Source organism: Crotalus tigris, unplaced genomic scaffold (genome assembly GCF_016545835.1).
Source record: "Crotalus tigris isolate CLP2741 ecotype Arizona unplaced genomic scaffold, ASM1654583v1 scf7180000017771.5222438, whole genome shotgun sequence".
Lineage (NCBI taxonomy): Eukaryota > Metazoa > Chordata > Lepidosauria > Squamata > Viperidae > Crotalus > Crotalus tigris.
The window spans coordinates 755,379-780,126 of NW_024096622.1; the positions used below are offsets into that span (position 1 = coordinate 755,379).

Genomic DNA, 24,748 nt, shown 5'->3' on the forward strand with positions numbered 1-24,748 from the left:
GCCAATGAAATCCTGACATGTGATGCCATCACGGAAATAAGTAAAATAAGCATGGTGCCAGCTGTTCAGAATATTAAAAAATACAGATTCCAGTAGTTAGAAAATTAAATGAGTATAGGAGATCAAGAAAAGTTTTGCTACAAGTTGTATCCAGAGACCAGAGTGATTTTGTTACTGGAAGATGGATTTAAATGACTCCAGAAAATGAGTATAATGCAGGAATGGATTAGAATAAAATCTGTTGTAAAAATATATCCATATACACACCTTTTACTTTGCACTTTAAGTATAATCCCTCTGCAATAAAACAGTGAATTATTTATGACGGGAATATAATAAATAAAGAAAAAACATTGCCCCTAAAATGAGAAAAATCACATTTTAAAAGGAATTGAAAATATATCAGTGCAAATGGCCTTCATTCTGCTAATGATTTTAAAATAATGCCTGCATTATAATAATCACTTTTCAAATCCTACTTTGGGATGATGGCCAATTTGCTCTGCTTCTCTAGAGTATACACTAATATTCATAAATCATGGACAGATTCTATTTGTTTCTGTGTGCTTAAGCTTATGATATAATAGTTATACATATTTCTATTAAAACCATGTCCCTAGATAAGAAAAAAAAATCACCTGGGTGCACATGGTGTCTGATATGTGTACATAACACAAATAGGTTGAGCAAATCCTTTCTTTCACAATTTGGTTCTTAGACATTTCTGAATGCAGATCCTGTATATAAATACAACTGTCCCATCTACTGTACTTTATCTAATTGCAAAATGAAAATAGATATTACATTACAAAATAAATTAAGAAGTAGGATCAGGTTTTGGGGGGACTGAAGCATCATTCCCAAATGAGCAAACATGAATATTTATGAAGCCAAATTTGTTCAATTCACCTTTTCTTAAAAAAAGCAAACACTTATTTTTAATTTTGAGTTATAGCAATTTTAAATTATAAAAAATAATTCTCTATGCAAAGGGAAGGAAAGGAGCATGGGGCTGAAGGGAAAATTGTAGGAGAACTGCACAGATGAAACAATAAACAGTAAAACATTCAAAGTATGTCAATCATAGAAGAAAATGGGTATCACCATCTTCTGGATAAGATGGAAACTATTTTATTTTATCTACATTCTGCCTGTCTACTGCTCAAGGCTGCTAATGGTGGTGGTGGTGGCTTATATTTTCCCTTTTACCTATATATGGCAAACAAGATAAAATTGTCAGTAGAACAAATATTGTAGTTGACTGGCTCAGCCAGAAAGGCAATTTTCAAAATGAACAGTCATGGAATCAAAAACCTCAGCATCATCTGAGTATAAATCCTGAAATGGAAAGAACTGAGGAATACAAATTCCACACTCTAGACCAAAGCTTTAGAAAATACACATCAATTCTAGGCAGAAATGCATGCAAAGCCATAAATAAACTGATGATGTTCCATGTCATTAGATACAAAGCTTACAGATAATGAATGTAATAAATCTGATTTTACTATCACACATCTTGATTAAAGTCTTAGTGTTAAAAAAAATTGGGCAAAAATGGAAGAATACTATAATCCATTTAGGAAAAAAGTATGCCCTTAAATTTATGTCTTATTGAAATACCACTTTGATAAACCATTATTACAAGGTCAAAGGGAAAGGCGAATGATGACAAATATTTGCTGCCTTTAGGCTGAAAATCTCCAAAATTAAGTGTACCTGATGTTCTGAAGAGCCAAATACAGAGAGGTGACATAATAAACCACTTGAACATGGAAGAAAATCTTGTCCTAGATAAAATCAATTACCACACCTATAAATTTGATATATGGCAATGAGCTCTGGGAGGATTAACCTGGTTGACATACAAACCTAATTTGTAAAGAAAAGAATAGGTATAGAAGATACTGGAATGAACCTTAGAATCAATATTTAAAGCTTTATTGTCTGGAACCAGAAAAAGACAGTCACTATTTACTTCTATCTTATGGAAGAATCAAAATGAAAAGTTAGTATTGGGATTAGTTAATACTAGCCTCCAAATAAAAACGCCAAACAGCATGGTGATGTAGAAATAAGCATTTCTGAAATTTAAGATTACAAAATAATCATCGAAGTGAAGAGGGTAGGAATGTTGTTACGGTGACTGTCTAAAACTTCATTGGTCAAGTGTATTCTCAAAGGGCAGAAACTGAGAATTAAATGGATTCTGCCACATTTTACAGAACTGTAAAATATCAAGAATGCCAAAGGGTGGGATATTATGCCACAGGCTCCACTCTATATGATGAGTACTCTTTTTCCAAAATGCTCATTACTTTGCTATTGCTCACTGAACACACTAAAATAATTGATTCAATCGCAGATGATACATTGCAAGAATCTGAGAAAAAGTATTAACCAAGCACTGCAACAAGGTGCAACTACAGTAGACAAGACACAATTTATGTCAGAGGAACCACATCAGCAGGCTTGTGCCAAACAAACAAACAAAAGATATTACTGATTCCTTGGAGAACGCTGTGGGGAGGGAGAGAGAAAAGGAAGATGTTTATATGACGGTTTTGTCTGAAGTCTAAGGATAGAGCTGAGTTTGAGATCTTTACATCTAAACTATCTGAGGAAATATAGATGCAAAATGCTCAAAATATTGCTTCTGTGCTGCTAAAGCAATAGTTGTTTGCCTCTAGACAAGTGCAGTTGAATGAGGATTACAGTCCAATCAAAAACCTTTGGGATATTCCAGACATCTGGCAGTATAGAAATATAATGAATAAAAGAACAGTACTATAAGCAGAAATAAAATCATATGTATAATGGCAGAGACCACAAATACTACTACTACGAATTGGGTATGTTGCTGGAATTGGATATGTCTAGTTTAATGAAGAAAAGGACTAGGGGTGACATGATAGCAATGTTCCAATATCTCAGGGGTTACCACAAAGAAGAGGGAGTTAAGCTATTATTCAAAGCACCAGAGGGCAAGACAAGAAACAATGGTTGGAAACTGACCAAAGAGAGAAGCAACCTAGAATTAAGGAGAAACTTCCTAACAGTGAGGACAATTAACCAATGAAACAGCTTGCCTTCAGAAATTGTGGGTACTCTATCACTGGAGGTTTTTAAGAAGAGACTAGACATTCACTTGTCTGAAATGGTATAGGTTCTCCTGCTTCAGCAGGGGGCTGGACTAGAAGACCTCCAAGGTCCCTTCCAGCTCTGTTCTGTTCTGTTCTGTTCTGTTCTAGAAGCAACCAGAACTAAGGAGAAATTTCCTGACAGTTAGAACAATTAATCAGTGGAACAAGCTGCTTCCAGAAATGGTGAATGCTCCAACACTGGAAGTTTTTAAGAAGAGACTGGACAGCCATTTGTCTGAAATATATTATGATGGTGATGATGATGATGATGATGATGATGATGGATCATCGCACAGTCAGCCAGATGTTCAGACTGGATTTGGCATTTTGTCTACCTATCGAGTCCTTACCCAGGACCTGGGATAGGTAAATGTGGATGTTTGATGGTATTACAGATATCGTCGCAGGATGGAAGCAGTTCCTAATAAGGCTGCCTTTTGCAATTGACTAATAGCGAATTTGTCAATGCCAATGGTGTTCAAGTGGTGCTCCAGTTGTTTTGGGATTGCACCCAAGGAGCCTATTACTATTGGTACTACCCTTGCTTGCTTTTGCCACAGTCTTTCTATTTCTATTTGTAGGTCTTTGTATATTGTTATCTTCTCCAGTTCTTTCTTGTCTATTCTGCTGTCTCCAGGCGCTGCCACGTCCACTATCCAGACTTTTTTGTCTTTCTTATCGACAATTGTTAAGTCTGGGGTGTTATGTTGCAGGTGCTTGTCTGTTTAAATTCTGAAGTCCCAGAGCAGTTTAATTTTATCATTTTCTATGACTTTCTCTATTTTATGATCCCACCAGTTTTTGCTTACAGGCAAATGATATTTTTTGCAGATCTTCCAATGCACCATTGTTGCTACTTTGTCATGCCGCTGCTTGTAATCAGTCTGTGCAATCTTCTTGCAACAGCTTACCAAGTGGTCCACTGTTTCTTCAGCTTCTTTGCATAGGCGGCACTTACTGTCTGTTGCTGTCTTCTCAATTTTGACTTTGTATGCATTTGTCCTTAAGGCTTGGTCTTGTGCAGCCAGAATTAGTCCCTCGGTCTCTTTCTTCAATTTTCCTGCTCTAGCCATTGCCAGGTTTTATTATTATCTGCTTTCCCAGCTATTTTTTTCATGTATTGGCCATGTAGTGCTTTGTCTTCCCATGCCTCTATTCTGTTCTTCATTTGGTCTTTCTTGTAGGCCAGTTTGGTCTCTCCAGTAGTCAGTAAGCCTTCCTGATATACTAATTTCAGTGCATCTTCATCATTGTTCTTCAGATATTCTTCCAAAGCCATTTCTTCTTCTTCAACCATCTGATGTACTTGTAGCATTCCACGCCCACCTATTTGCCTTGGTAGATAAAGTCTGTCAATGTCACTGCATGGATGAAGGGCATGATTCATTGTCATTATTTTTCTGGTCTTCCTATCCATTGCTTTTAGTTCTGCTTGAGTCCAGTCCACTATTCCAGCTGTGTATCTAATGACTGGAATTGCCCAGGTGTTGATTGCCTTATTATTATTATTATTATTATTATTATTATTATTATTATTATTATTATTATTATTTGCTATACACCTAAGAGCAATATAGGAAAAAGACTCTGAGTAAGAATTCAAACTGTTAACAATTATCCTTTAATAGTTTTGTTCTGTGCTCGTATTGTAATATTTAATGTTTTATCTAAACACCATATCTTCCACCACTCAAAATATTCAAATTGTTTTGTCTTCATAGGAATTGTATAACATTTGTGTCATAATGTCTTCATAGAAATCATATAATATTTGCTTTATAATTTATATTTCATTATCAGGTTTATTTTCTGTTCAACACATATCTCCCCATATATTGCATTACTAACTTCATCCTCAGTTTTAATCTTCCACCTTACTGAAGTAGAAGAGAATGTCACAGGCAGAATCATTATTTTTTCACAAGAAATGACAGCCTTTTTCTCAGAGGAAATTGCAACAAAAATTGGTTAGACTTTAAGTATAGGGTTGATATAAACAGCAGCCTGTTTTGACTAGCATAGTGATAAATTTTAATCCTCAGGTAGACCTATCTATAGATTTAGTTTAATTTTTAAAAAAAATAAAGTATTTTTTAAAGTATTTAAAAAATACTATTCTTCAAATAGTAACTATCAGACTGATTCCATAGCAGGATACAGCGATAATGCATTTTCAACATCCAATCTATAATATTTTGTCCCCACATTAAACACACATAATAGATAATACCCTTACATCATAACTCTGGTTATAAACAATTGCATTCTCCACAACCAGTATCAGTTCATGAATACAGCAATGTGAGCTAGAATTTGCTGTATAGAATATATGCAGAAACTCCAATATAATTTCAAATGATTAACCAGCAGATTTGAGGGAGTCTGGATTATTTTCTTCTGATATTTCATGATTAAAATTATGAATTCATAAATTCATAAAATTAAAATGGTGCAGTCAAAATTCATCACATAATTGAGCATGTACAACCTACTCAATATAAACATAGATGTTTATATTTTCATAAAACATTAATTCACATTATCAAAACATGAAAAGTAGAATTTTCTGGAAAAAAATACTGATACCTGATAGAAAGTTCCCAGTTCTTTTCCATTGGCTGTGAATGACAACATCCCAGTAGCTAATTCGACAAGACATCCAATTTCTAGGTCAACATTACCACGATTTGATCTTTGAGAATTAACAAATGATTCTCCTCCCCAAACCAGATAGCAATTACTACGTTTCACACTGAAAGAAAGCAACCAGAAAGTGAATCTTAAGTATTGTCCCAAAATTTATTTAAATATATATTTTATGTGGAATAGCATATTGTATTCCATGGAAAGAGAAAAAGCAGAAATAAGTTATAGAAATTTGATAAATAAAATAAAATAAAATAAAATAAAAAGTGTTTGGATTTGCTGGGCCGGAAGTTAAAGATATTCCACAAGAAGGTTTTATAGTTTTCATAAACCATCTGGTAATTATTACCAATGCTTAGAAAGTAAATTCAATGAACATAAGGCATTGGACATCTATAATAATTAAGGATTAATTAAAATCCAATTTATTTTGTATTTCAAGGATCAGCCAAAAGCTCCATTTAAATGCTTATTTTTCAAATAACTAGTACAAAGCATTTTTTTATACCAGCTGTTGGTTAATTTATGAAAATACTATTCCATAATTAAATTTTAATTGAATTTAAAGTCAGAGTGACTTTAAAGAGTTGGTTATCCAAATCATGGATTGCTATAGTTTATACCACAAAGTAATGAGTGTTTAGATAATATATTCAAGAAAAAGAGTGAATTGTTGTCTTTGATAAAGTAATTGCTAAGTATTGTTATTGATACAGAGCATACATTATGGTTCAAATATTGATTTAATGATAATTTTCTTGAGGAAGGAAGGGAGGGAGGGAGGGAGGGAGGGAGGGAGGGAGGAAGGGAGGAAGGGAGGAAGGGAGGAAAGAAGGAATTTATTCATTAGGTAATTTCTAAGCCCAAACCTTTCATGGACTCTCCCTCTTTCATCTCCCAAAGTAACTGTTACTGTGCAATTCTTATTTAGGTCAAAATGTTCACTGTAAAAGTGGTAGTCAGGAGTTACCCAACCAATCCAGACTGAAGACGGGTCTTGACCAGCAAAGATCTTCACTAAGTAGTAATACTGGAATGACAAATATAAATATTAATACAATACTTTCTTAGAGAAAATTTATTTCACACCAAATAGAGAAAATCAAAGACTTCATTGATAGAATCAGCATGAGTTGCTTGTATAGAAAAAATATTTTGCTTATCAAAGGACAGTTACTCAAAGCAGTGCAGAATTCTACTAACATATGATTTTCAATTTTACGGAAATTGCTAATTATTCATTATAAAACCCACTAACTATATAAATGAAGAATTTTTGCTAAATGTTATACATATACATACATATGCAAACACCCATACCCACACACATACATACATACATACATACATACATACATACATACATACTAGCATGCTAGCAACCTGCTTAGAAAAATGGGGTGCTATGCATTGAAGCTAATAGATGGGAGTAAATGGTTTGGAACTAGGAGAGGGATCAAAGTCCAATATATGGCTGAACATAACTGGATTAACTGCTCAGAACTGATTTCAATTAAGTTAAAATATGTTCTAATTTTGGGCAACATCTAAGCCAATACAGTAAGCCCTGTTTTTTTAAAAAAAGTCTAAATACTTACTGTTGTGGTATGAATAGGTATTTCCTGGTTCTGTTTTCTGTAATAAGATTATCAACATAACAGAGTGTTAAATAAACATATAAAACACTAAAATAGATCTAAAAAGCTCTTTTAACCTGAATACTGAATGGAATAAAATATATTCTAGATGGAATTAAAACAGAAAAGTAATGCATGAATTCTGTCACTTCAAAAACAAATTCAGGTAGTCTCAGAATATACTTCTGTAACTATTTTAATTAAAAATCATATATGCTAAGGACAAGGATTACCTATAGCCAGTGGTGGGATTCAAATATGCGAACAACCGATTCTCTGTGTGGATGCCGCTTCCAGAAGTCCATTCTGGGCCTGGGCAACAAAAAATTAGCTACCGATTCTGCTGAAGTGGTGCGAACTGGCTGAATCCCACCACTGCCTCTAGCATAGGGAGAAGAATATAACACTTGAAACAAGATCTTCGGTGACAAACCATGCCTGGAATAGATCAGTTTCCTGACTCTTTGTATTTCTGTTCACTGAAAATCACTAGCTGCAGAATCAATAAGTCTTCTGTTTTGGCATAAAGATTTGAACTTTGCATAGAAGGATACAAGCTAAGTGGAAATAACTAATAATTCCATAAGTAAAAAGGGAGATGGAATTTAAAACATAGGTTTCAGTTAAAGGACTGAAAATATATCTAACCTTTTGTAGAAACCCTCAAATTCGAAACCGTGGCTGTAGGTAAAAGATGAATGAAATTCAATTGGCATGCTCAAGCGACAATATATCATGTCTGCATTACTATTCTGTGTTCCAAATGTCTTATGAGTAACTTTTAAACGTGGTGGATTGTCAATGTTTCCATCAATTCTTGTAACCTGAAATTATCAGAAATTTGTTTTTTCAAGCATTTTTTTTTAAAAAGCACTACCAACCCATGATAAGACTTATTAAATTATCTCCTATATTACATGGTCAATATAAATTCTTAATGACACAAAGGAGAGATAAGCAATATTGAGGTGAGCTCATCAACATGCCTGATAATAACTTTTTTATGCCTCATAGGCTCTCTATTCCATTTAATTTTAATTTGTTTAATATTTAAAAATATGTTTTCATATTCACATAAGGAAATTAAAAATTTCCATTGTAGTGAATAAAGTACAAATTTCAGTATAATCTCCATTTTAGGCCCTTCTGATTACATCAGGAATCTTGGAAATTAAGCATGGTGGTGACAGTGGCCTCTTCCCAAGGAAAAAAGACAAAGATAAAAGGGTATGATTAGAAGGGTACAAGTAACAGCTTCACTGACTTACTTTCTTGTTACATTTTATGACTGGTTACAAACCCCCATGATTGTCATTTTTTGAATATTTGCGTGAGATGTTCTCAACATTCAAAATGTACAGTGGTGGGATTCAAATATGTGAACAACTGGTTCTCTGTGTGGATGCTGCTTCCGGAAGTCTGTTCTGGTCCTGGACAACAAAAAGTTAGCTACCGGTTCTGCCGAACTGGTGTGAACCGGCTGAATCCACCATTGCCTCAGACCTATTAGAGTACTTAATTATAGATTATACTTAATGGTGTTATGGCTCTTCTTACTATTTAGTATTACCTCAATATGAGGATGCCCTTTTGGCACATTGACAAAGGTCGGTAAGCGTTTGCTAAACCACATAGCAACTTCTCTGTTCATGTTGACAGCAAAAGGCTCAAAACCTTCTTGAAGCCCACACATTGTGTAGTATTTGAAAGTGCTGGCATCCCTTCCAAAATTCATTCGACCAATCTGAGACAAACCCAGTGAGCATATAGGAACAAAACCTGTATCAAGAAGAGATGATAGTGGAGTTAGATCTAGATTTAGATCACATTTAGGTTTGATTAAACTATTTATATTTTAAGGGTTTTTTAAAGTTATAAAAAATAATTAAAAAATGACTAAAGTATACCCACTAAAAGTATTTTGTCCAAACAGTGAGAACTTTACTATATTGAAATATTATAATTAAGTGTCATATAAACAGATCTTTCCTTCCTTCCTTCCTTCCTTCCTTCCTTCCTTCCTTCCTTCCTTCCTTCCTTCCTTCCTTCCTTCCTAACAATCAGCAGCCATGTATCCCAAATTTAAAACATAAATAAGTGGCTGTTCCTGAACTACATATAAATTGTCTTATAAAAACATTTTAAGTCTAATAACAAAGCTCTGCCTGAAGGCTTCCATAACAAGCAATAGGATGATGTTAAAATCACTAACAAGAATATTAGATAGGCATAAATTGGTTATCTGTAAAGCAGAGAGCTAATGGGAACCTGATTGTGTTAGATCTGCAGCAATTAATATAAAATAATAAGAATCTAAACATGTCCAGTGGGGATTTTAGGCAAACAGTGATACAGTAGAAGAGAACATTCAAGAATTATATTATTTGACTTCTGTTATTCTTTCATATTTTTTTTGAAATAGTTAAAATATAATGACTACTAAAAATAGATGGTATATAAGAAAGAGCAGTTAAACAGTTCAATGGCTTGATTTACACAGCTGGGCAGTGCAATAGATTCAAAAATGAATGGTCCATTAGATTGTGCAGAGACATGAATCTGTCAAAACTCATTAAATTAATTGTACCACTTTATAGGATTGTATGACTACTCTGAAAGCCCTACTGATGAACATACCTTCAGTTAGAAAGGAAAGGCTGATATAAAACCTACCCTTATGTGGATATATTTATGTACTTTTTCTATGAATGGAGAATTCTAAATATCACTACATTGAATGGTGTATGGTGTGAGAGTTGTACACTAAGAAAGGCTGACTGAAGAAGAATTGATGCCTTTCAACTGTGGTGTTGGTGTAAATTATTGCGTATACGTGGACAGACAGAGCAACCAACAGAGAGTTGCTGAATTATATAAAACCAGACACATCATTAGAAGCCAAAATCACAAGACTATATCTCATTTACTTTGGCCATGTCATGCATGCATTGGAGAAGTCAATGATGGTTAGTGAAACAAGAAGAGGCAAACATAGAACATGCTGGCTTCATAACATCAAAATTGAAACAAAGATGAAAAAGCTGTGTTTTACAGGAAAGCATGGAAAGGTACTTGCCTACAAAGTTGCCAAGAATCAGACAAAACTAAATGGTTAGAACAACAAATCACTGCATTTCATTTACATTGTATTGTTCAGATGTGGGCAACAGTATGTTGGCTTGAAAGATATTTTCTAGATTTGGGATACCTAGTTTATTCATCCCAGATAAATTCTAATGAAACTAAAACTAGTCACATAATAGCTTCTAATGGTGACTAATAAACATGATAGTATAATCCAATGTTATAAAATCCTCTTAAGGGAAAGTCTTGAAACATCTAATATCTAATATTAAATCTAATATTTATATCCAGGCAAATAACATCACCTATCTATATCAATAAAAATGTAAATGTTCGTTTGTTCAAAATCTTAAATCTCTGAAAGTTCTTCACCGATTGCTTTGAAATTATATAGATTATATAATTTATATAATATAATTATATAGATTATAGAGATGTCACACCTGTGACAGGTAAAAACATGCTTCTTTTACGTCTGTTGGACGTAATCTCTATATCTGCACACACAATGGAACAACAAAAAATATTGTATACCCACAAGCACTGTGAAATTAAACATATTACAAATGTGTGCTTTCTCTTTTCTTTCTTTTCCATTTCACCACACTGAGCCACAGCAATGCGTGCACCTTTCACAGAATCTCTAAAAAGTCATATAAAATTCTCAGTTGATCAAAGTTACATGGATAGAGTAGGACAATATCTATGGGTACATCTGGTAGCGAACAAGGTATATAATATGGGACATTATAGCTTGGATTGCAGTTAAGTGAAGGTGACTGAAATGGATATATATATCAGAACTTATGAACTAATGTCTTACAGCTTCTCTGTCTAATCTTGGAAGAAAAGAAATAAGAAAATTACAATCGTCCCTAGCATGCTCTGAATGGATCATGTGACGCACCATAAGAGATAAACAAGCTATTAGGAGAAACAAGCTATTAGGAGATATCACTTTCTCCTAATAGGATTTTATGTCTGCATATGTATTTGCATGTGTTTAATTATACACATAACACGCATACTGATTAATCCTCTTAGAATTAATACATATATATATATCATTAACAGCAAATAGATCAAGTCTGATTTTTTTACAATAAAAATGACTCAATTTTTTTTACATTCTGATGACAAAACCTAACGAACAGCTCATTAGGACATACAGTAAATTAGATAACATAATTTAAATGGAATTTGTTACAATTCGTTAACATACTTGACTAAATGTATCTATTCAAACATGAATTCTACTGAGGCCAGGAGGCTTTATATCCAAGAAACTCTGTTTGAGGTTGCAAGATTAAAGATACTGAATATATTGAAGTCTATGCTACTTAGAACCATGTCCTATTGCAGAAGGTATTAATTGTATTCAGTAGCTTCTCTTCTTGAATAGGAGTCTTCAGTAGATTAAGACACTTTTCTTCAGAATAAATGTGTTTTTCACATTTTAATTAGTGCTGTATTTCCATGATTATATACAACTGTCAGAATAAGCCAATAAAAGTATCAGACCTACCACAAAAATTAAAAAATTGCCAAATAGTAACCAATATATTAGAAAGTCACAGTTCAACGACAGAAGAAAACTCTACAACAGCTAAGTAAAAAGCTTTCATTGTTGGAGCATTTATTATTCTTAATTACTAATTGTAGATATGCTTTACTACATTGGGCTATAGTATACTATACATTCCTATATTAACTCCTATTAAACAACTGAAAGATAAGGCCATGATATATTCTAAAGATCAGCAATCAGCTTACCATTATCTATTTCAAAGTCAGCAAAAGCAAGTTCTGAACCTTTATTGGTTATAAGTAATTCTCCATTGAGTGTAAATATAATAGACTTGTCCTCCAGATTGATCATACAGCCCACTACATCTCCTACTTGCCAGTTTCGTCCAAAGAATCCACTCCCCTGATGCCAACGTTGCCCCTGAAAAGTAAAATGGTTTAGATAATGAATATTATTCCATAAAAACTTGTGCTATACCAAATAAGTTATGTTTTCAGGTATCATATAAGATTCTTCATTGGTTTTTGTGCAACAAAATAGTATTACCGTACTTTCCCATCAAAATTATTGTGGCCTTTCTGCTTTTATTTACTGAAAACAAAACCTTAAAGAAAAATGAACAATATTCAACATCGAAGGAAGGAAGGAAGGAAGGAAGGAAGGAAGGAAGGAAGGAAGGAAGGAAGGAAGGAAGGAAGGAAGGGAAAAAACTAAAAATCAACAAAAATATATGGGACATATATTCACATATATGCATTCATATTCTGTAGAAAGGTTTCAGTGAATGAGAAACATATTCCATAGTCAGATCATGCATAAATTGCTAATGCATCAACTTTGCAGATTACTGAGTAGCTGGGCTATATATTTATGATTTAAATTTGTTCATCACAGCATGATGAATAAATATATAAAAAGTGAACAAGGTTCCAAGATTTTAGTAGAATTAACTTCAACTAACTTTTTACAGGAAGAAATATTGGATCTATTTTCTGCTGCACTGATATGACCCTTATAAGTCTTCAGCCCTATTAATCAGCAAAATATTTACATATTTATCATAATCAAACATTTTTCCTGGAAATCAGTCTAGCTGCAATTACCCTAAACCTTTTTCAAATCAATCTCTAATGAAACATTTTGGAAAATAAGTCAGTATTTGCAATATAGTGATGAAAATTCCAGTCCCAATTGCTGTCATTATCTGATGACTATTTGTATTATGTCAGTAAGGTTGTTTTTTTTTTTTTAAAAAAAATGCTTAATTACACCTCCATATATCAAACAGAATACAAACCTATTTGTATTTAACTACTTTTTCATTGTAATAAATTATATCATAAATTAAATTATGGTTAAGTACTTGATTTACATTAGCAATTGTCGGCCTATAAGGTAGACCAAGCTAAAAAAACAATGTTATACAGATCTACATCTTCTTTTACTATAACAGAATCTTGCATGTCTGAATGTGCCTTCGTCCTCCCTAACTTTATATTAGTGTAAACTCAGAAGAGGCCTCTCTGAGGCATTTTCTCGAAATAGTTTCTTGGAATAAGCTCAACCTATGGTTGCCTGATTGTTTCCTTGATAGTGGCTCTTTCTCCTTCAAGCCATTTTCTATGTCTACTACAGAAATTAACCCATCATGCTTTCTTATTGGTTGATTCTGGCAAAATTTAGGTACAGTTACCAGATTAAAAGTAACTATATTATATTTAGAAATTCTGACCCAAACATACTTTTGCCAGGACAAACCTGTAATCCAATAAATATTTGTGCATAAAGAATATTGGCAAGACTTCATGACAACATCAACTCATACCCCACCAATGACGCGAGAATAATGGAAATCAAACAAGAAAAGGAGAGCAACTGTAAAGATTTTGGCAATTATATTCATAATGGAAAGGCAACCTAAATTCTTTTTCTTGCAACACTGAGTTGAGAGGGGAGGGGAGGTAAATCTTATTTTGTACTGAATTATGATATTTGCATGACTTAGTAATAGTAGTAAAGTTGGAAGGGACCTTGGAGGTCATCTAGTCCAACCCCCTGCTCAGGCAGGAAACCCTACACCATTTCGGACAAATGGCTGTCCAGTCTCTTCTTAAAAACTTCCAGTGTTGGAGCCTTTACTGCTTCTGGAGGCAAGCTGTTCCACTGAGTAATTGTTCTCACTGTCAGGAAGTTTCTCCTTAGTTCTAGGTTGCTTCTCTCCTTGATTAGTTTCCACCCGTTGCTTCTTGTCCTGCCTTCAGGTGCTTTGGAAAATAGCTTAATTCCCTCTTCCTTATGGCAGCCCCTGAGATATTGGAATACTGCTATCATGTCCCCCCTTGTCTTTCTCTTCATTAAACTAGACATACCCAATTCTAGCAACCGTTCCTTATATGTTTCAGCTTCCAGTCCCCTAATCATCTTTGTTGCTCTTCTCTGTACTTTTCCTAGAGTCTCAACATCTTTTTTACATCGTGGTGACCAAAACTGGATGCAGTATTCCAAGTGTGGCCTTACCAAGGCATTGAAGAGTGGTATTAATACTTCACGTGATCTTGATTCTATCCCTCTGTTAATGCAGCCTAGCACTGTGTTGGCCTTTTTGGCAGCTGCAGCACACTGCTGGCTCATATTTAGGTGATTGTCTACTAGAACTCCGAGGTCCCTCTCACAGTTACTACTATTGAGCATGGTGCCACCTATGCTGTTCTTGTGCATTTGGTTTTTCTTGCCTAAATGTAGAACCTTGCTTTTTTTCACCATTGAATTTCATTTTGTTAGTTAGTGCCCAATGTTCAAGTCTGTCCAGATCCTTCTGTATCTTAAGCCTGTCTTCTGGAGTGTTGGCTATTCCTGCCAGCTTGGTGTCATCTGCAAATTTGATGAGTTCCCCATCTATCCCTTCATCCAAATCGTTGATGAAGATGTTGAAGAGTACTGGGCCCAGAACAGAGCCCTGGGACACCCCACTACATACTTCCCTCCATATAGATGCAGTTCCATTGAGGACCACTCGCTGAGTATGGCAGGTCAGCCAGCTACAGATCCATCTGGTGGCGATTCTGTCTACCCCACATTTTTCTATCTTATCAAGTAGTAGGTTGTGATGTACTTTATCAAATGCCTTACTGAAGTCCAAGTAAATTATGTCTAGCTATGAGAGGGCACTTAACTCAAAATAAATTTTGCCTACCAGAAGTTAAAGCTTTATATGCTTCATCCCACAATTGACTGAATTTACTACGAATGCGTAATTGTGCTCAGAACCTAAAATTCTATGAACTGTCCTATGCTATATAAACCCATTATAATTAAACGCACTAACTTTGGAGCCTTCGAATACAAATGCTTGGTCGTCAGCTCCTAGTTCTATGTCAGGTTGGCAGCCTGGTCTTGCCCATCCAACACGCATATCCCCTCCAGTTACAGCTTCAAATTCAAAATACCACTTTCCAGTCTTAACTGCATAAGATTTCTCCACTCTGAAGAAACGTATCTTATCAATGCTCACTTTTTCCACTGTTTGGTCAGCTGTGAAAAATACAATACAAGAAGTTATTGTAATTGAACAAATCAGCAAGGGCACATGTGGGGGAGTGTCAAAAAAAAAGATGGGGACTGCAACATTGTGGTTAAACTCCCATCTTGACATGTCTGAACCCCAGTCCAGATGCTTTAACACACCAGGTATTTGTAATCAGGAAAAAAAATGTTGAAGCAGCCATAGAATAATTACTTACTTATATTGTAAGTAATTATATTTGGTAAGGTAATTATATAAACATATATTATACAGAAGCAAGAATGTGTCACTTGTAGAAATTAAAATTCAGAGTGAGGCTGTTTTAATATTCAAGTACACCTGCTCCTCTTAAAGAAGCAACATTTTTCAGAAAAGTAAAGCTTTTTCCCTTTAGCTATCCTTTCTTGAATCATGACACATAGCCTCTGCACTTTCTTTTTTCCTCTCATTGTCTTTCCTTCTCAAAGTAAAACAAACAAACAAAGCAACCTACATTTGGAAAGGATGGTAGGATAACACACAGTGAATAAGTAAAGAAGGCTGAGAAATTGCAAACTTCATTAAGTAGGGAAAGATGCTGCATCCATTTCATGTGAAAACTCTTTTCATATTTTGGCTTGAGGAAAGAAGACAATAGCAACCAAAGAGATTTTGGGTGCCCCTCAGTCACTGAATTGGTCACATTGGGTAAATAAATTCTTCTCCTCTTAGACTCAAATATCAACATACTCAAATATCAAAATCCTACAGAGTATTCTTGAAGGTTAAAAGAACAGAAAAACATGTTACAAATACTTTTGTGCTTCCAAAAATGCTAATAACAAAATATTTATTAACATACCTAGTTCCAGATCTGGGGCCTCAATATTATATCCATATCCAGCAAAGGTCCGAACAGCCTCACGAAGACTATCTCTATTTGACTTTTTAGTGCGTTCATCCAATAACACATAAGGAACCAGCCGAGGATTCCGTTTGTTTTTAAGATCCTAAAAAGAACAGTTGCAACAAATATAGCGTTCAAGTTATACAGAGATATTTAGAACAGTACGTTGTAATACTTAAATTTCTATTTTCTAGGAGTATAGTTAGATATATTCAGTTTTTGAACAGGACTTTCTTTCGCTTTTCTCCCCCAAATGATTGCTCAGACATGCACCAAAAAATCTCTTAATCTCCACAACAGATTGCTCCACTACATTGGAATCCATTCTATGCATCAGTGTGGAGTTTTTCCTCTCTATACTGTATCTGTTGTTTTTATTTCAATAGTAAGCCATCCAGAGTCATTTAGGAATTGGGTTGTTTTCAAACTGCGCTATATAAATAAATATAATTTATGCTCCAAAACACACAGAAACTAAATGTTTTTATTTAATACAGGCCATCCTACTATACACAATTGCTTACCCAACTCTAGGTTTTTCAGATAAGTACAATAGTTATCAAGAATCAAGTATTAATTAAGAAATAAGCATATTACCTAATAATATTGAGTCAGCTAAATATAATCACCCAAACATTTTTTGAAATCTTTCTTAAAGTTATTTTTACCTGCTGAATACCATAGGTCCAGCCTTGTTTTATTCTTTCTTTTGCCCAGACATTATGTGCATTCTCTGCAAGTTTATCAACTAATATTTCTTGTGAAGGTAACAATTTAACTTCAGAAAGATCAAGAGGAGCTGGCTTGTACCCATTTGTCATCATGTAACTGTAAACCAGAAAAAAGATGGACCTACAATTTAATTAACCAAAGAGCTGTTGAGAATATTCTGTGTACATCTATAATTTAGTAAACATTTAGTCTACTTGCATTATTAATAAGAATTTTAAATCCAAATCAATCTATTCTATCTTCTTTCATTTTAAATTCATACAAACCAAATAATTCCCAAGAGAAGGAGAGATTATTGGTGTATAGCTACCATAGATCAATAATGATGCATCCCTCATATTCTTCCAAATAAGGACAAACAACACTTCAGAAATGAGATTATGAGTCCCTATTGCAAGTAAATAAACATGTCCAATTTATATGGTGGGGTTGTGAGTCCAATTACTAATATTTACATTCTGAATTCCTTTTATGGTTAAATAAACCCTATAGCTTGGCCATTCGAACTGCCATGCATCAGAGGCAGACTTGAACTATTAAACAGAATAACTATTAAACAGAATGACTTGGTATTAAAAATATGTTCTACTGTCTATCCCACAGGTCGGCAACCTGCGGCTCCGGAGCCGCATGCGGCTCTTTGAGCCTTCCCCTGTGGCTCCCAGCCTCCTCTGCCTTTGCAGAGAGAGACAGAGACAGAGAGAGGCAATTGCGCTTCCCTGCTTCTCTCTCTCTCTGTGTGTGTTTTGTATGTGTGTGTTGTGTGTGTGTGTGTGTGTGTGTGTGTGTGTGTGTGTGTATGTGTAAAAGAGAGTGCACTCACATTGTTCTCCGAGGAGCTGAAAAGCTTTCTGGGGGGAGCTCCTCCCTTTGCTGCGTCTCTGCAGGAAGCAGGAAGGGCAGGAGAGAGCTAGCTAGCCCAGCTAGGCTGACTCAGGAATTCTGGGAGTTGAAGTCCATGAGTCATAAAAGAGATGAGGTTGCCTACCCCTGAGATTGTTGGAGAACAACTTGAAGCTTGCCAGGTGAGCAGCAGATGGGGGGGAGAAAGAGAGAGAGAGAAAGAGAGAGAGAGAGGGAGGGGGAGAGAGAGAGGAAAGAGAGAGAAAGAAAGAGAGTGGGGGAAGAGTGGCAGACCAAGAGTGGCAGACCAAGGGCAGAGAGGGAGGGAGGGAGAGAGACAGAGAGAGAGAGACCCTTTTGACATCTAAAATGAAGATAACACTGCATATACCCTTTTTTTACCTATGTGTGTTTGTAATTTTATTCTCTTAAAGCATTCTCTCGGTGATCATTGTTTTAATAGTATGGATATTCCCAAGAGTCATATTTTTACTTTTATTTTTAATGTGTGTGTGTGTGTGTGTGTATACACACACACACATACACAAACACTCTCTCTCTCTCTCTCTCTCTCACACACACACACACACCTATAATAAAGATAAAAAAGGATCTATGCAGTGTTATCTTCATTTTAGGTATCAAAAGGGTTTTGCGGCTCCCGGTGTTTTGTTTTTGGGGAGAAACGGGTTCAAGTGGCTCTTTGAGTGTTTTGGGTTGCCTACCCCTGGTCTATCCTTATCCACAAGAGGCAATACCACAAAATGTTTGCTTGTGCCCAGAAACATGAAGTTAATTACTGATTGCTCTGTGTTTAACACTTCACCTGAAAAACTTCACGTAAAACAAGTTGTTGCAATCATTGTTATAAATGATCTTACTTTTTAGGAAGCTTGATTTTCTTAAGATCTTCTTCTGCCCCTGGATTCACATGAACAACATGGCATCCAAGGGCCAAAAGAGTTCTATAAAAATAGAATCAATTGTAAAATGTAAGAATAGCATGTGTTCTAAATGTGCATCAGGATATTGCATCCTAGCTATTGGGATAGTTGCAAATGAGCCTTTAGATTAGACATTTTAGTTTGCATGCAATAGTATTAGAGTGTTTGGGATAAACTTGAATTGATCTAAAATGTGCCAAAAACATTTTCATACTATTAGCAAAGTATGCTGCACGTGGTATGAATACAGCTAAGGCTAGTCATTTACCCTGTGCCTTCTTTATCTTATTAAAAAGTATTATGTCAAACTCTTTTTGACCAAGTTATAATGGATAGTAGAGGTCAATATTAATGGATCTCGGTGATGACCACAGAATATGGAAGATTGTAATTTTGAATATAAGAAGTACATGTTCAACATCATGAAATTATAATGGGAATAAAAGAAGAGATAAATATGCTGTCTCTCTGGCAAACTAGCAGAAAGGAGAAGAATGCAATATATCTGAATGAAGATGATATGATTTTGGAGTTGATGAATACTTGTAGGAAAGTGAATGTGCAGATTTAATTGTGAATGAAATGGAAATATTTATCAGATATATGTTACCTCACGTAGAAGAAAACTTAAGATCAGAAATGCAATTTACCATTTCAAAGAGGAAAAAAACTTCAAAATCAATTATTCTCCTGAATAATGCTAATGGGGAGTAAACATATTGGTTATTTGTTAAGGTTCCTTCAGGTTGTGGTCAAATTAATGGATGTTTCATAGTGATTTCATGGGCAAGTCTGTGCTGTGTTCTGGCGACAGTAGTTTGCCATAGTCCTTTTCCAGGAAACTTTCAAGTTTCTTGCCTAGCCTACAGCCCTGGTACTTCCTGGTAGTCTCTTGTATAAAAAATAAAGAGTTGAGAGCCTGCCATTAGAAATTAATCTCCCTCCACTATTATCTTGTATGCAGGTACCCCTCTGGTCTATTTCTTAGATGCAATTTCCAGATCCTTTCTCATAAATCCAGATCAGTTGAAATCAGAATGATGAATTTGTCAGGATTAACTAGTACCATTCGTATCAATGGCTTAGTCCTGAACATGATTAAGTCTGGAGATAGCCCATAGAAAGTAACTAAACAGAATGCTTTCTTAGGGAATTAATCTTTACAGAATAGTTTTCCTTCTGTTTTGTGACTCACTTTAGAGTTTCGGTTGACATTTGCAGATTATAGTTCTTCTCTGTTTCAGGCAATTTTGAAAATTCCACCAGACAAGGATGCTGCCTTTTATTATCGTCTCGTATCTACAATGTATGAAAGAGACTGTAAGTAACTTTAGAGCAACTTCTGCTCAACAAAAATAAACCCTTTTTTCTGCAAATAAATCAGTCATCCATCAGAGTTTTAAAGCAGAATAGCTTTCCTCAATCAGATGTTCTCCAAGACAAGGTTATTATTCCATTATGTCAGCATGGCCACTGGAAAACTCATCTAGATATTTATGCTATAAGCTATGTATAAATGTCCTATGTGTTACAGCAAATGTGACCTGCATTGCTCAGCTGCTGTTCAAAAAGTGGTGTGTAGCTTGATATACCAGGAGCAATTCTAATTGCAGCAGGAAATTATACTACAATGTTCTTAACACAGAAATTTTATAACTTACTGTATAGTCTAGATATAATTGATGCTTTGTAGAACTAAACTTTGATGACTCATAATATTTGGCATTTCTTTTGACTTATACTTAGTCATATAAAGCAACTTTAAGGCAATTGGCTAAGTGTGAACCTTTTGAAATCATAGGAAGGAACATCAATAAAATGGCATGCTTCAAAGGAGAAGATTATTTATTTATTCATTCTTTCATTTATTTATTAAATTTATATGCTGCCCATCTCATGATTCAAAGCGACTTTGGGCAGATGACATGGGCTCAGCAATAACTAAGACAGAACTGGCTGTGAGAAATGGTGATTTATTAGAGATGGATATGGTGAACCCTATTTGGAATGAAGAAAATGAGGGAGGGTTGAAAGTTGAAAACTAATATTTGTCCGAAATGGTGTAGGGTTTCCTGCCTGAGCAGGGGGTTGGACTAGATGACCTCCAAGGTCCCTTCCAATTTTACTATTATTACTATTACTAATATTAAAAAATACATCATGGAAAACATTTTTCTATGTGGTCACTAGGAGTTGAAAATGACTTGATGGTACTTAATCAAATCAGGAAAAGAAGGCCATAACAACAAGAAGAAGACCAAACTATGGGCCAATTCATGGAAGGAGAAGAACTTGTAAGAGTGACTTTGGCAAAAGTTTTGGATTTGAAGTTTGTTATCAGGCATTTAGGTTGCCATGTAACCTCTATTTATGGCTGGAACAATCCATAAGCCATAAAGTGGACTTATTTATTACCCTGTCATTGTGGGCATGAAATCAGAAATCAGAATTGTCTTCTTTCAGAAAAAATCTATTACTATTTTAATTTTCTCTAAGCTGAATTCCTTTTTATATAACACCTTAGTTTTGTATTTGGGAAAGGAAGAATGATAACATTTTCTCTCCCATGACACAATTCTTCTGATTTCAACTTTGTAATGAGAAAGCAACCTTCACTATTATCGTGTCAAGAATATATCTGTTTCCTGTAATTAAATAAAGTCATGCAATGAGTGATTTTCTCACAAAGAATTCTTCATAAGTATACCTTGCCATAGGTCCAACCAAGTTCTATTTTATTCATTCCCCAGAGTTCATGAATATTTTCAGCAAGCTTGTCTCTAATCTTTTCAAGATGGAAAGGCAAAACAATCTATGAAGAAAATATGTAAACTTTTATCAAGATAAAATTTTGCAGCCATATCCTCCATGTTTTCCAACTAATGATCACAAAACATAATAAAATCTAAAAATGGTTTACTAGTAATAAAGATATCCTGATAAATTAAATGTTCAGTCATTATATGTGTTATGATATTTTAATTAAACTTACCTGATTGGTATCAATTGGACAAGGAATAAAATTAGCCTTGGAAAGAAACTGAGTAGTACCAAGCAAATCTCTAATTCCTTCAGAATCCCTCTTATATTCTTTTACTGGTTCCAATTTCATCTTTTCTTTTGGAAGCAAAGCTTCATAGCAAGGTGCATAGCTAGTAGGAGGTAAAAACTTGAATTCTCCGTGACGGCCACCCATTAAGAAACGCACTCTAAAGAAATGGAAATACAAAAAAAAAATGGTAATAATATTTAAGGAAGTTTTTTTTAAAAAAAAGGTCATCGTAGGTCACCACACTCAAGTAATTCAATATAAAAATTTCCTTTTTATCTCAAAAACTCATTTTCAAGCCAATTAATTATAGAAAATAAGTGAAAAGGTACACTTTATTATTTTAAATTTCTTTTTAATTTCCTTTATTTGGAACAGCTTACATCTGGAAATGTTGTCAATGGATAGATTTTCTAAGTTTTTTTTCTAAGTTATTCTAAATAATTTTCTAAGTTGTTATTATTGCAGTTGGCTGCATAGTCAACCAGATATTTACACTGGATTTGGCATTTTTATCCATCTTTGAGTCTTTCCCAATGACCTGGGATAGACAGATGTTGTTGTTTGATGGTGTTAAAGCAGGGGGGTCAAACTCAATTTCATTGAGGGCCACATCAGTACTGCAGTTGCCCTTGGGGGGCAGGGTGGGTGTGGCCAGGGTGGGTGCAGCCTACTGGGTGGGTGTGGAGGGAGTGGGTGTAGCCTACTGGATGGGCTTGGCCAGCTCTACATTGTTCACATCAATGGTGCCTATGGGGGCCTGGGCAGGAGTGGGACAGATCTGGGGGTCTCTGGCAGAAGGGGGTGGGACCAGGGCAAGTGCCAAGGCATGGTCCATTGGAGGAGCTTCACTGTTCCTCTCAGGCCATGTGGGAGGGCTGGATGGTGGTGCAGGCTGCCCAGAGCCCTGGGCAGCAGAGGTCAAATGCCCAGCCTGGCCATCGAGCACCCATGGCACCAAGCCCAGCCCCACTTCCCCAAAGAGATGCCCAACTGCACTTACCTCCTCCTCAAGGCTGCTGCTGCTGTGCTTGCTCTCCTTAGCCAGGTTGTTCATGATGGGTACCAGGGCAAAGCCAGAGGGAGATTGAATGTGTTTCAGCATAGATGGCCACCACAAAATTATACATTGGCTCCCGGCCGACAGGCCTGGGCCAGGGCCAAAGCAGTGGGGGCCATTCCCTCACGTTTCCAGGATGGCTTTGCGGGCCACATGAAACCACTTCGTGGGGCGCATCTGGCCCCTGGGCCTTGTGTTTGATATGTCTTTGTTAAAGGTATTGTTGCAGAATGTAAGCTGTTTGAAGTAAAGCTGCCTTTTGCAATTGATTGATGATAATTTTGTCAGTCATAATGGTGTTCAAATGATGCTCCAGATGTTTTGGGAGTGCACCCAATGCACTTATTAGTGTTGATACTATCTTTGCTTCTTTTGCCACAGTTATTCTACTTCTATTTGCAGTTCCTTATGTTTCATGATTTTCTCCAGTTGTTTCTCTTCTGGCACTACAGCCACACTTGCCTGATGAAACTCTCAATCGTATCATACTACTCTGACCTCATCCTATCCAACACTTGGGAGAATAATTTGCCTTACTGTAACCCAAAACTCAGCATGTGGCTAAAATAATTTGTGTACATTACTTTTTGTGTTTGCCTTCATAGCATAACTATTGCAGCCACAACCAATATGAAGTGTGAAGGTAAAATAAGAAGATGTTGCTAAGACAAGCAGACAATTAGGAAAAATAAAAGCTGGAGACTGCAATGTTAAAGGCATGGATATTTCCATGGAATCTCATCAGTTTATGATAAGTGAGAGTTGACATAGGTCACGGCAGCATTTAGAGCCTACCAGACCAGGCAGGTTTGAAGAAGAGGACCAGAAGTTTTAGGAATGCTCAGATAGGAGTCAAAAGAAAGTATTCAGAAGACTCCTATTTATTTGCATAGATTCCTGGAAGAATAGAAATGTGTGTCCTACCAAAGCAAAGCTGCTGACATTATCAGATATCAGAAACTTAAAAAATCTTCCTCTCTGGCTTATAGATATTGTTGTCAAATGGAGATTCATCATGAAGCCTTCATCCCATCAAGAATGCGATTTTGACTGGCCAATACGGTAGTTTTCTTGACTAACCTTCACTACATTTTCAGACATTATCATTGTCTGTCAAGGCTGATAACCAGAATAGAGAGATAAGGTAGATGTGTATTCAGGATTATGATTTTTCTCTTTGTATTTAAATATTTAATATGTTTCACCCATCATGAATTTAACCTAAAATATGATCTCAAGAATCATCCTTTGTATCCAAGCCCACGAAGAATTTTATTAACAGAAGAACCTCCTTCTCAGAATTTCATTTCATAGGTCTGCTAAAGTATACTCAGCTCCAGAAAAAGCGTATATAATAAAATGGAATTAATTACTATCTAATGTGCCTCACATTCTTTGTAAAAGTAATAGTGTATGTTGAACAATAGTTAAAATATGTGGGGTACTCTCTTTGAGTAAAGAAAGGAAAGACTTTAGTAATACTAAAATATACATGAGAATTAGATACGTAGTTATTCTGTTATTGTTTCTAATATGTAATCTTTTAAAAGAATATTATTTATAATGTGATTTCCAGAAAATTAAAATATACTATGATTTCCATAATACATGTCTTAATTCTATTATTCATACACAAAGTAAAAGACATAAAATTGAAAGATAAAAAGGACAAG

At 35.2% G+C, this 24,748-nt stretch overlaps 1 protein-coding gene across 24 annotated transcripts in view; it reads right to left on the reverse strand.

Annotated features, from left to right (window-relative positions):
- Positions 1 to 24,748, reverse strand: part of RYR3 (ryanodine receptor 3) — a 301,080-nt gene that overhangs the window by 150,601 nt on the left and 125,731 nt on the right. For 23 of the 24 annotated variants that reach the window (XR_005556461.1, XM_039341606.1, XM_039341605.1 and 20 more), the window contains 13 exons: positions 21,959 to 22,175; positions 21,674 to 21,778; positions 20,162 to 20,265; positions 18,904 to 18,987; positions 17,116 to 17,275; positions 16,403 to 16,550; positions 15,364 to 15,569; positions 12,284 to 12,458; positions 8,997 to 9,205; positions 8,075 to 8,250; positions 7,388 to 7,424; positions 6,659 to 6,819; positions 5,730 to 5,895 (listed from right to left, as the gene is read on the reverse strand). Coding sequence is in view for 23 of the 24 variants with exons in the window: in XM_039341606.1 (XP_039197540.1) it covers positions 5,730 to 5,895; positions 6,659 to 6,819; positions 7,388 to 7,424; positions 8,075 to 8,250; positions 8,997 to 9,205; positions 12,284 to 12,458; positions 15,364 to 15,569; positions 16,403 to 16,550; positions 17,116 to 17,275; positions 18,904 to 18,987; positions 20,162 to 20,265; positions 21,674 to 21,778; positions 21,959 to 22,175 (1,948 nt within the window). In the remaining variant the exon portion in view is untranslated. Of the gene's footprint in view, positions 1 to 5,729; positions 5,896 to 6,658; positions 6,820 to 7,387; positions 7,425 to 8,074; positions 8,251 to 8,996; positions 9,206 to 12,283; positions 12,459 to 15,363; positions 15,570 to 16,402; positions 16,551 to 17,115; positions 17,300 to 18,903; positions 18,988 to 20,161; positions 20,266 to 21,673; positions 21,779 to 21,958; positions 22,176 to 24,748 lie in introns of those variants that run through there. The other variant, XM_039341603.1, reaches the window with a different exon arrangement.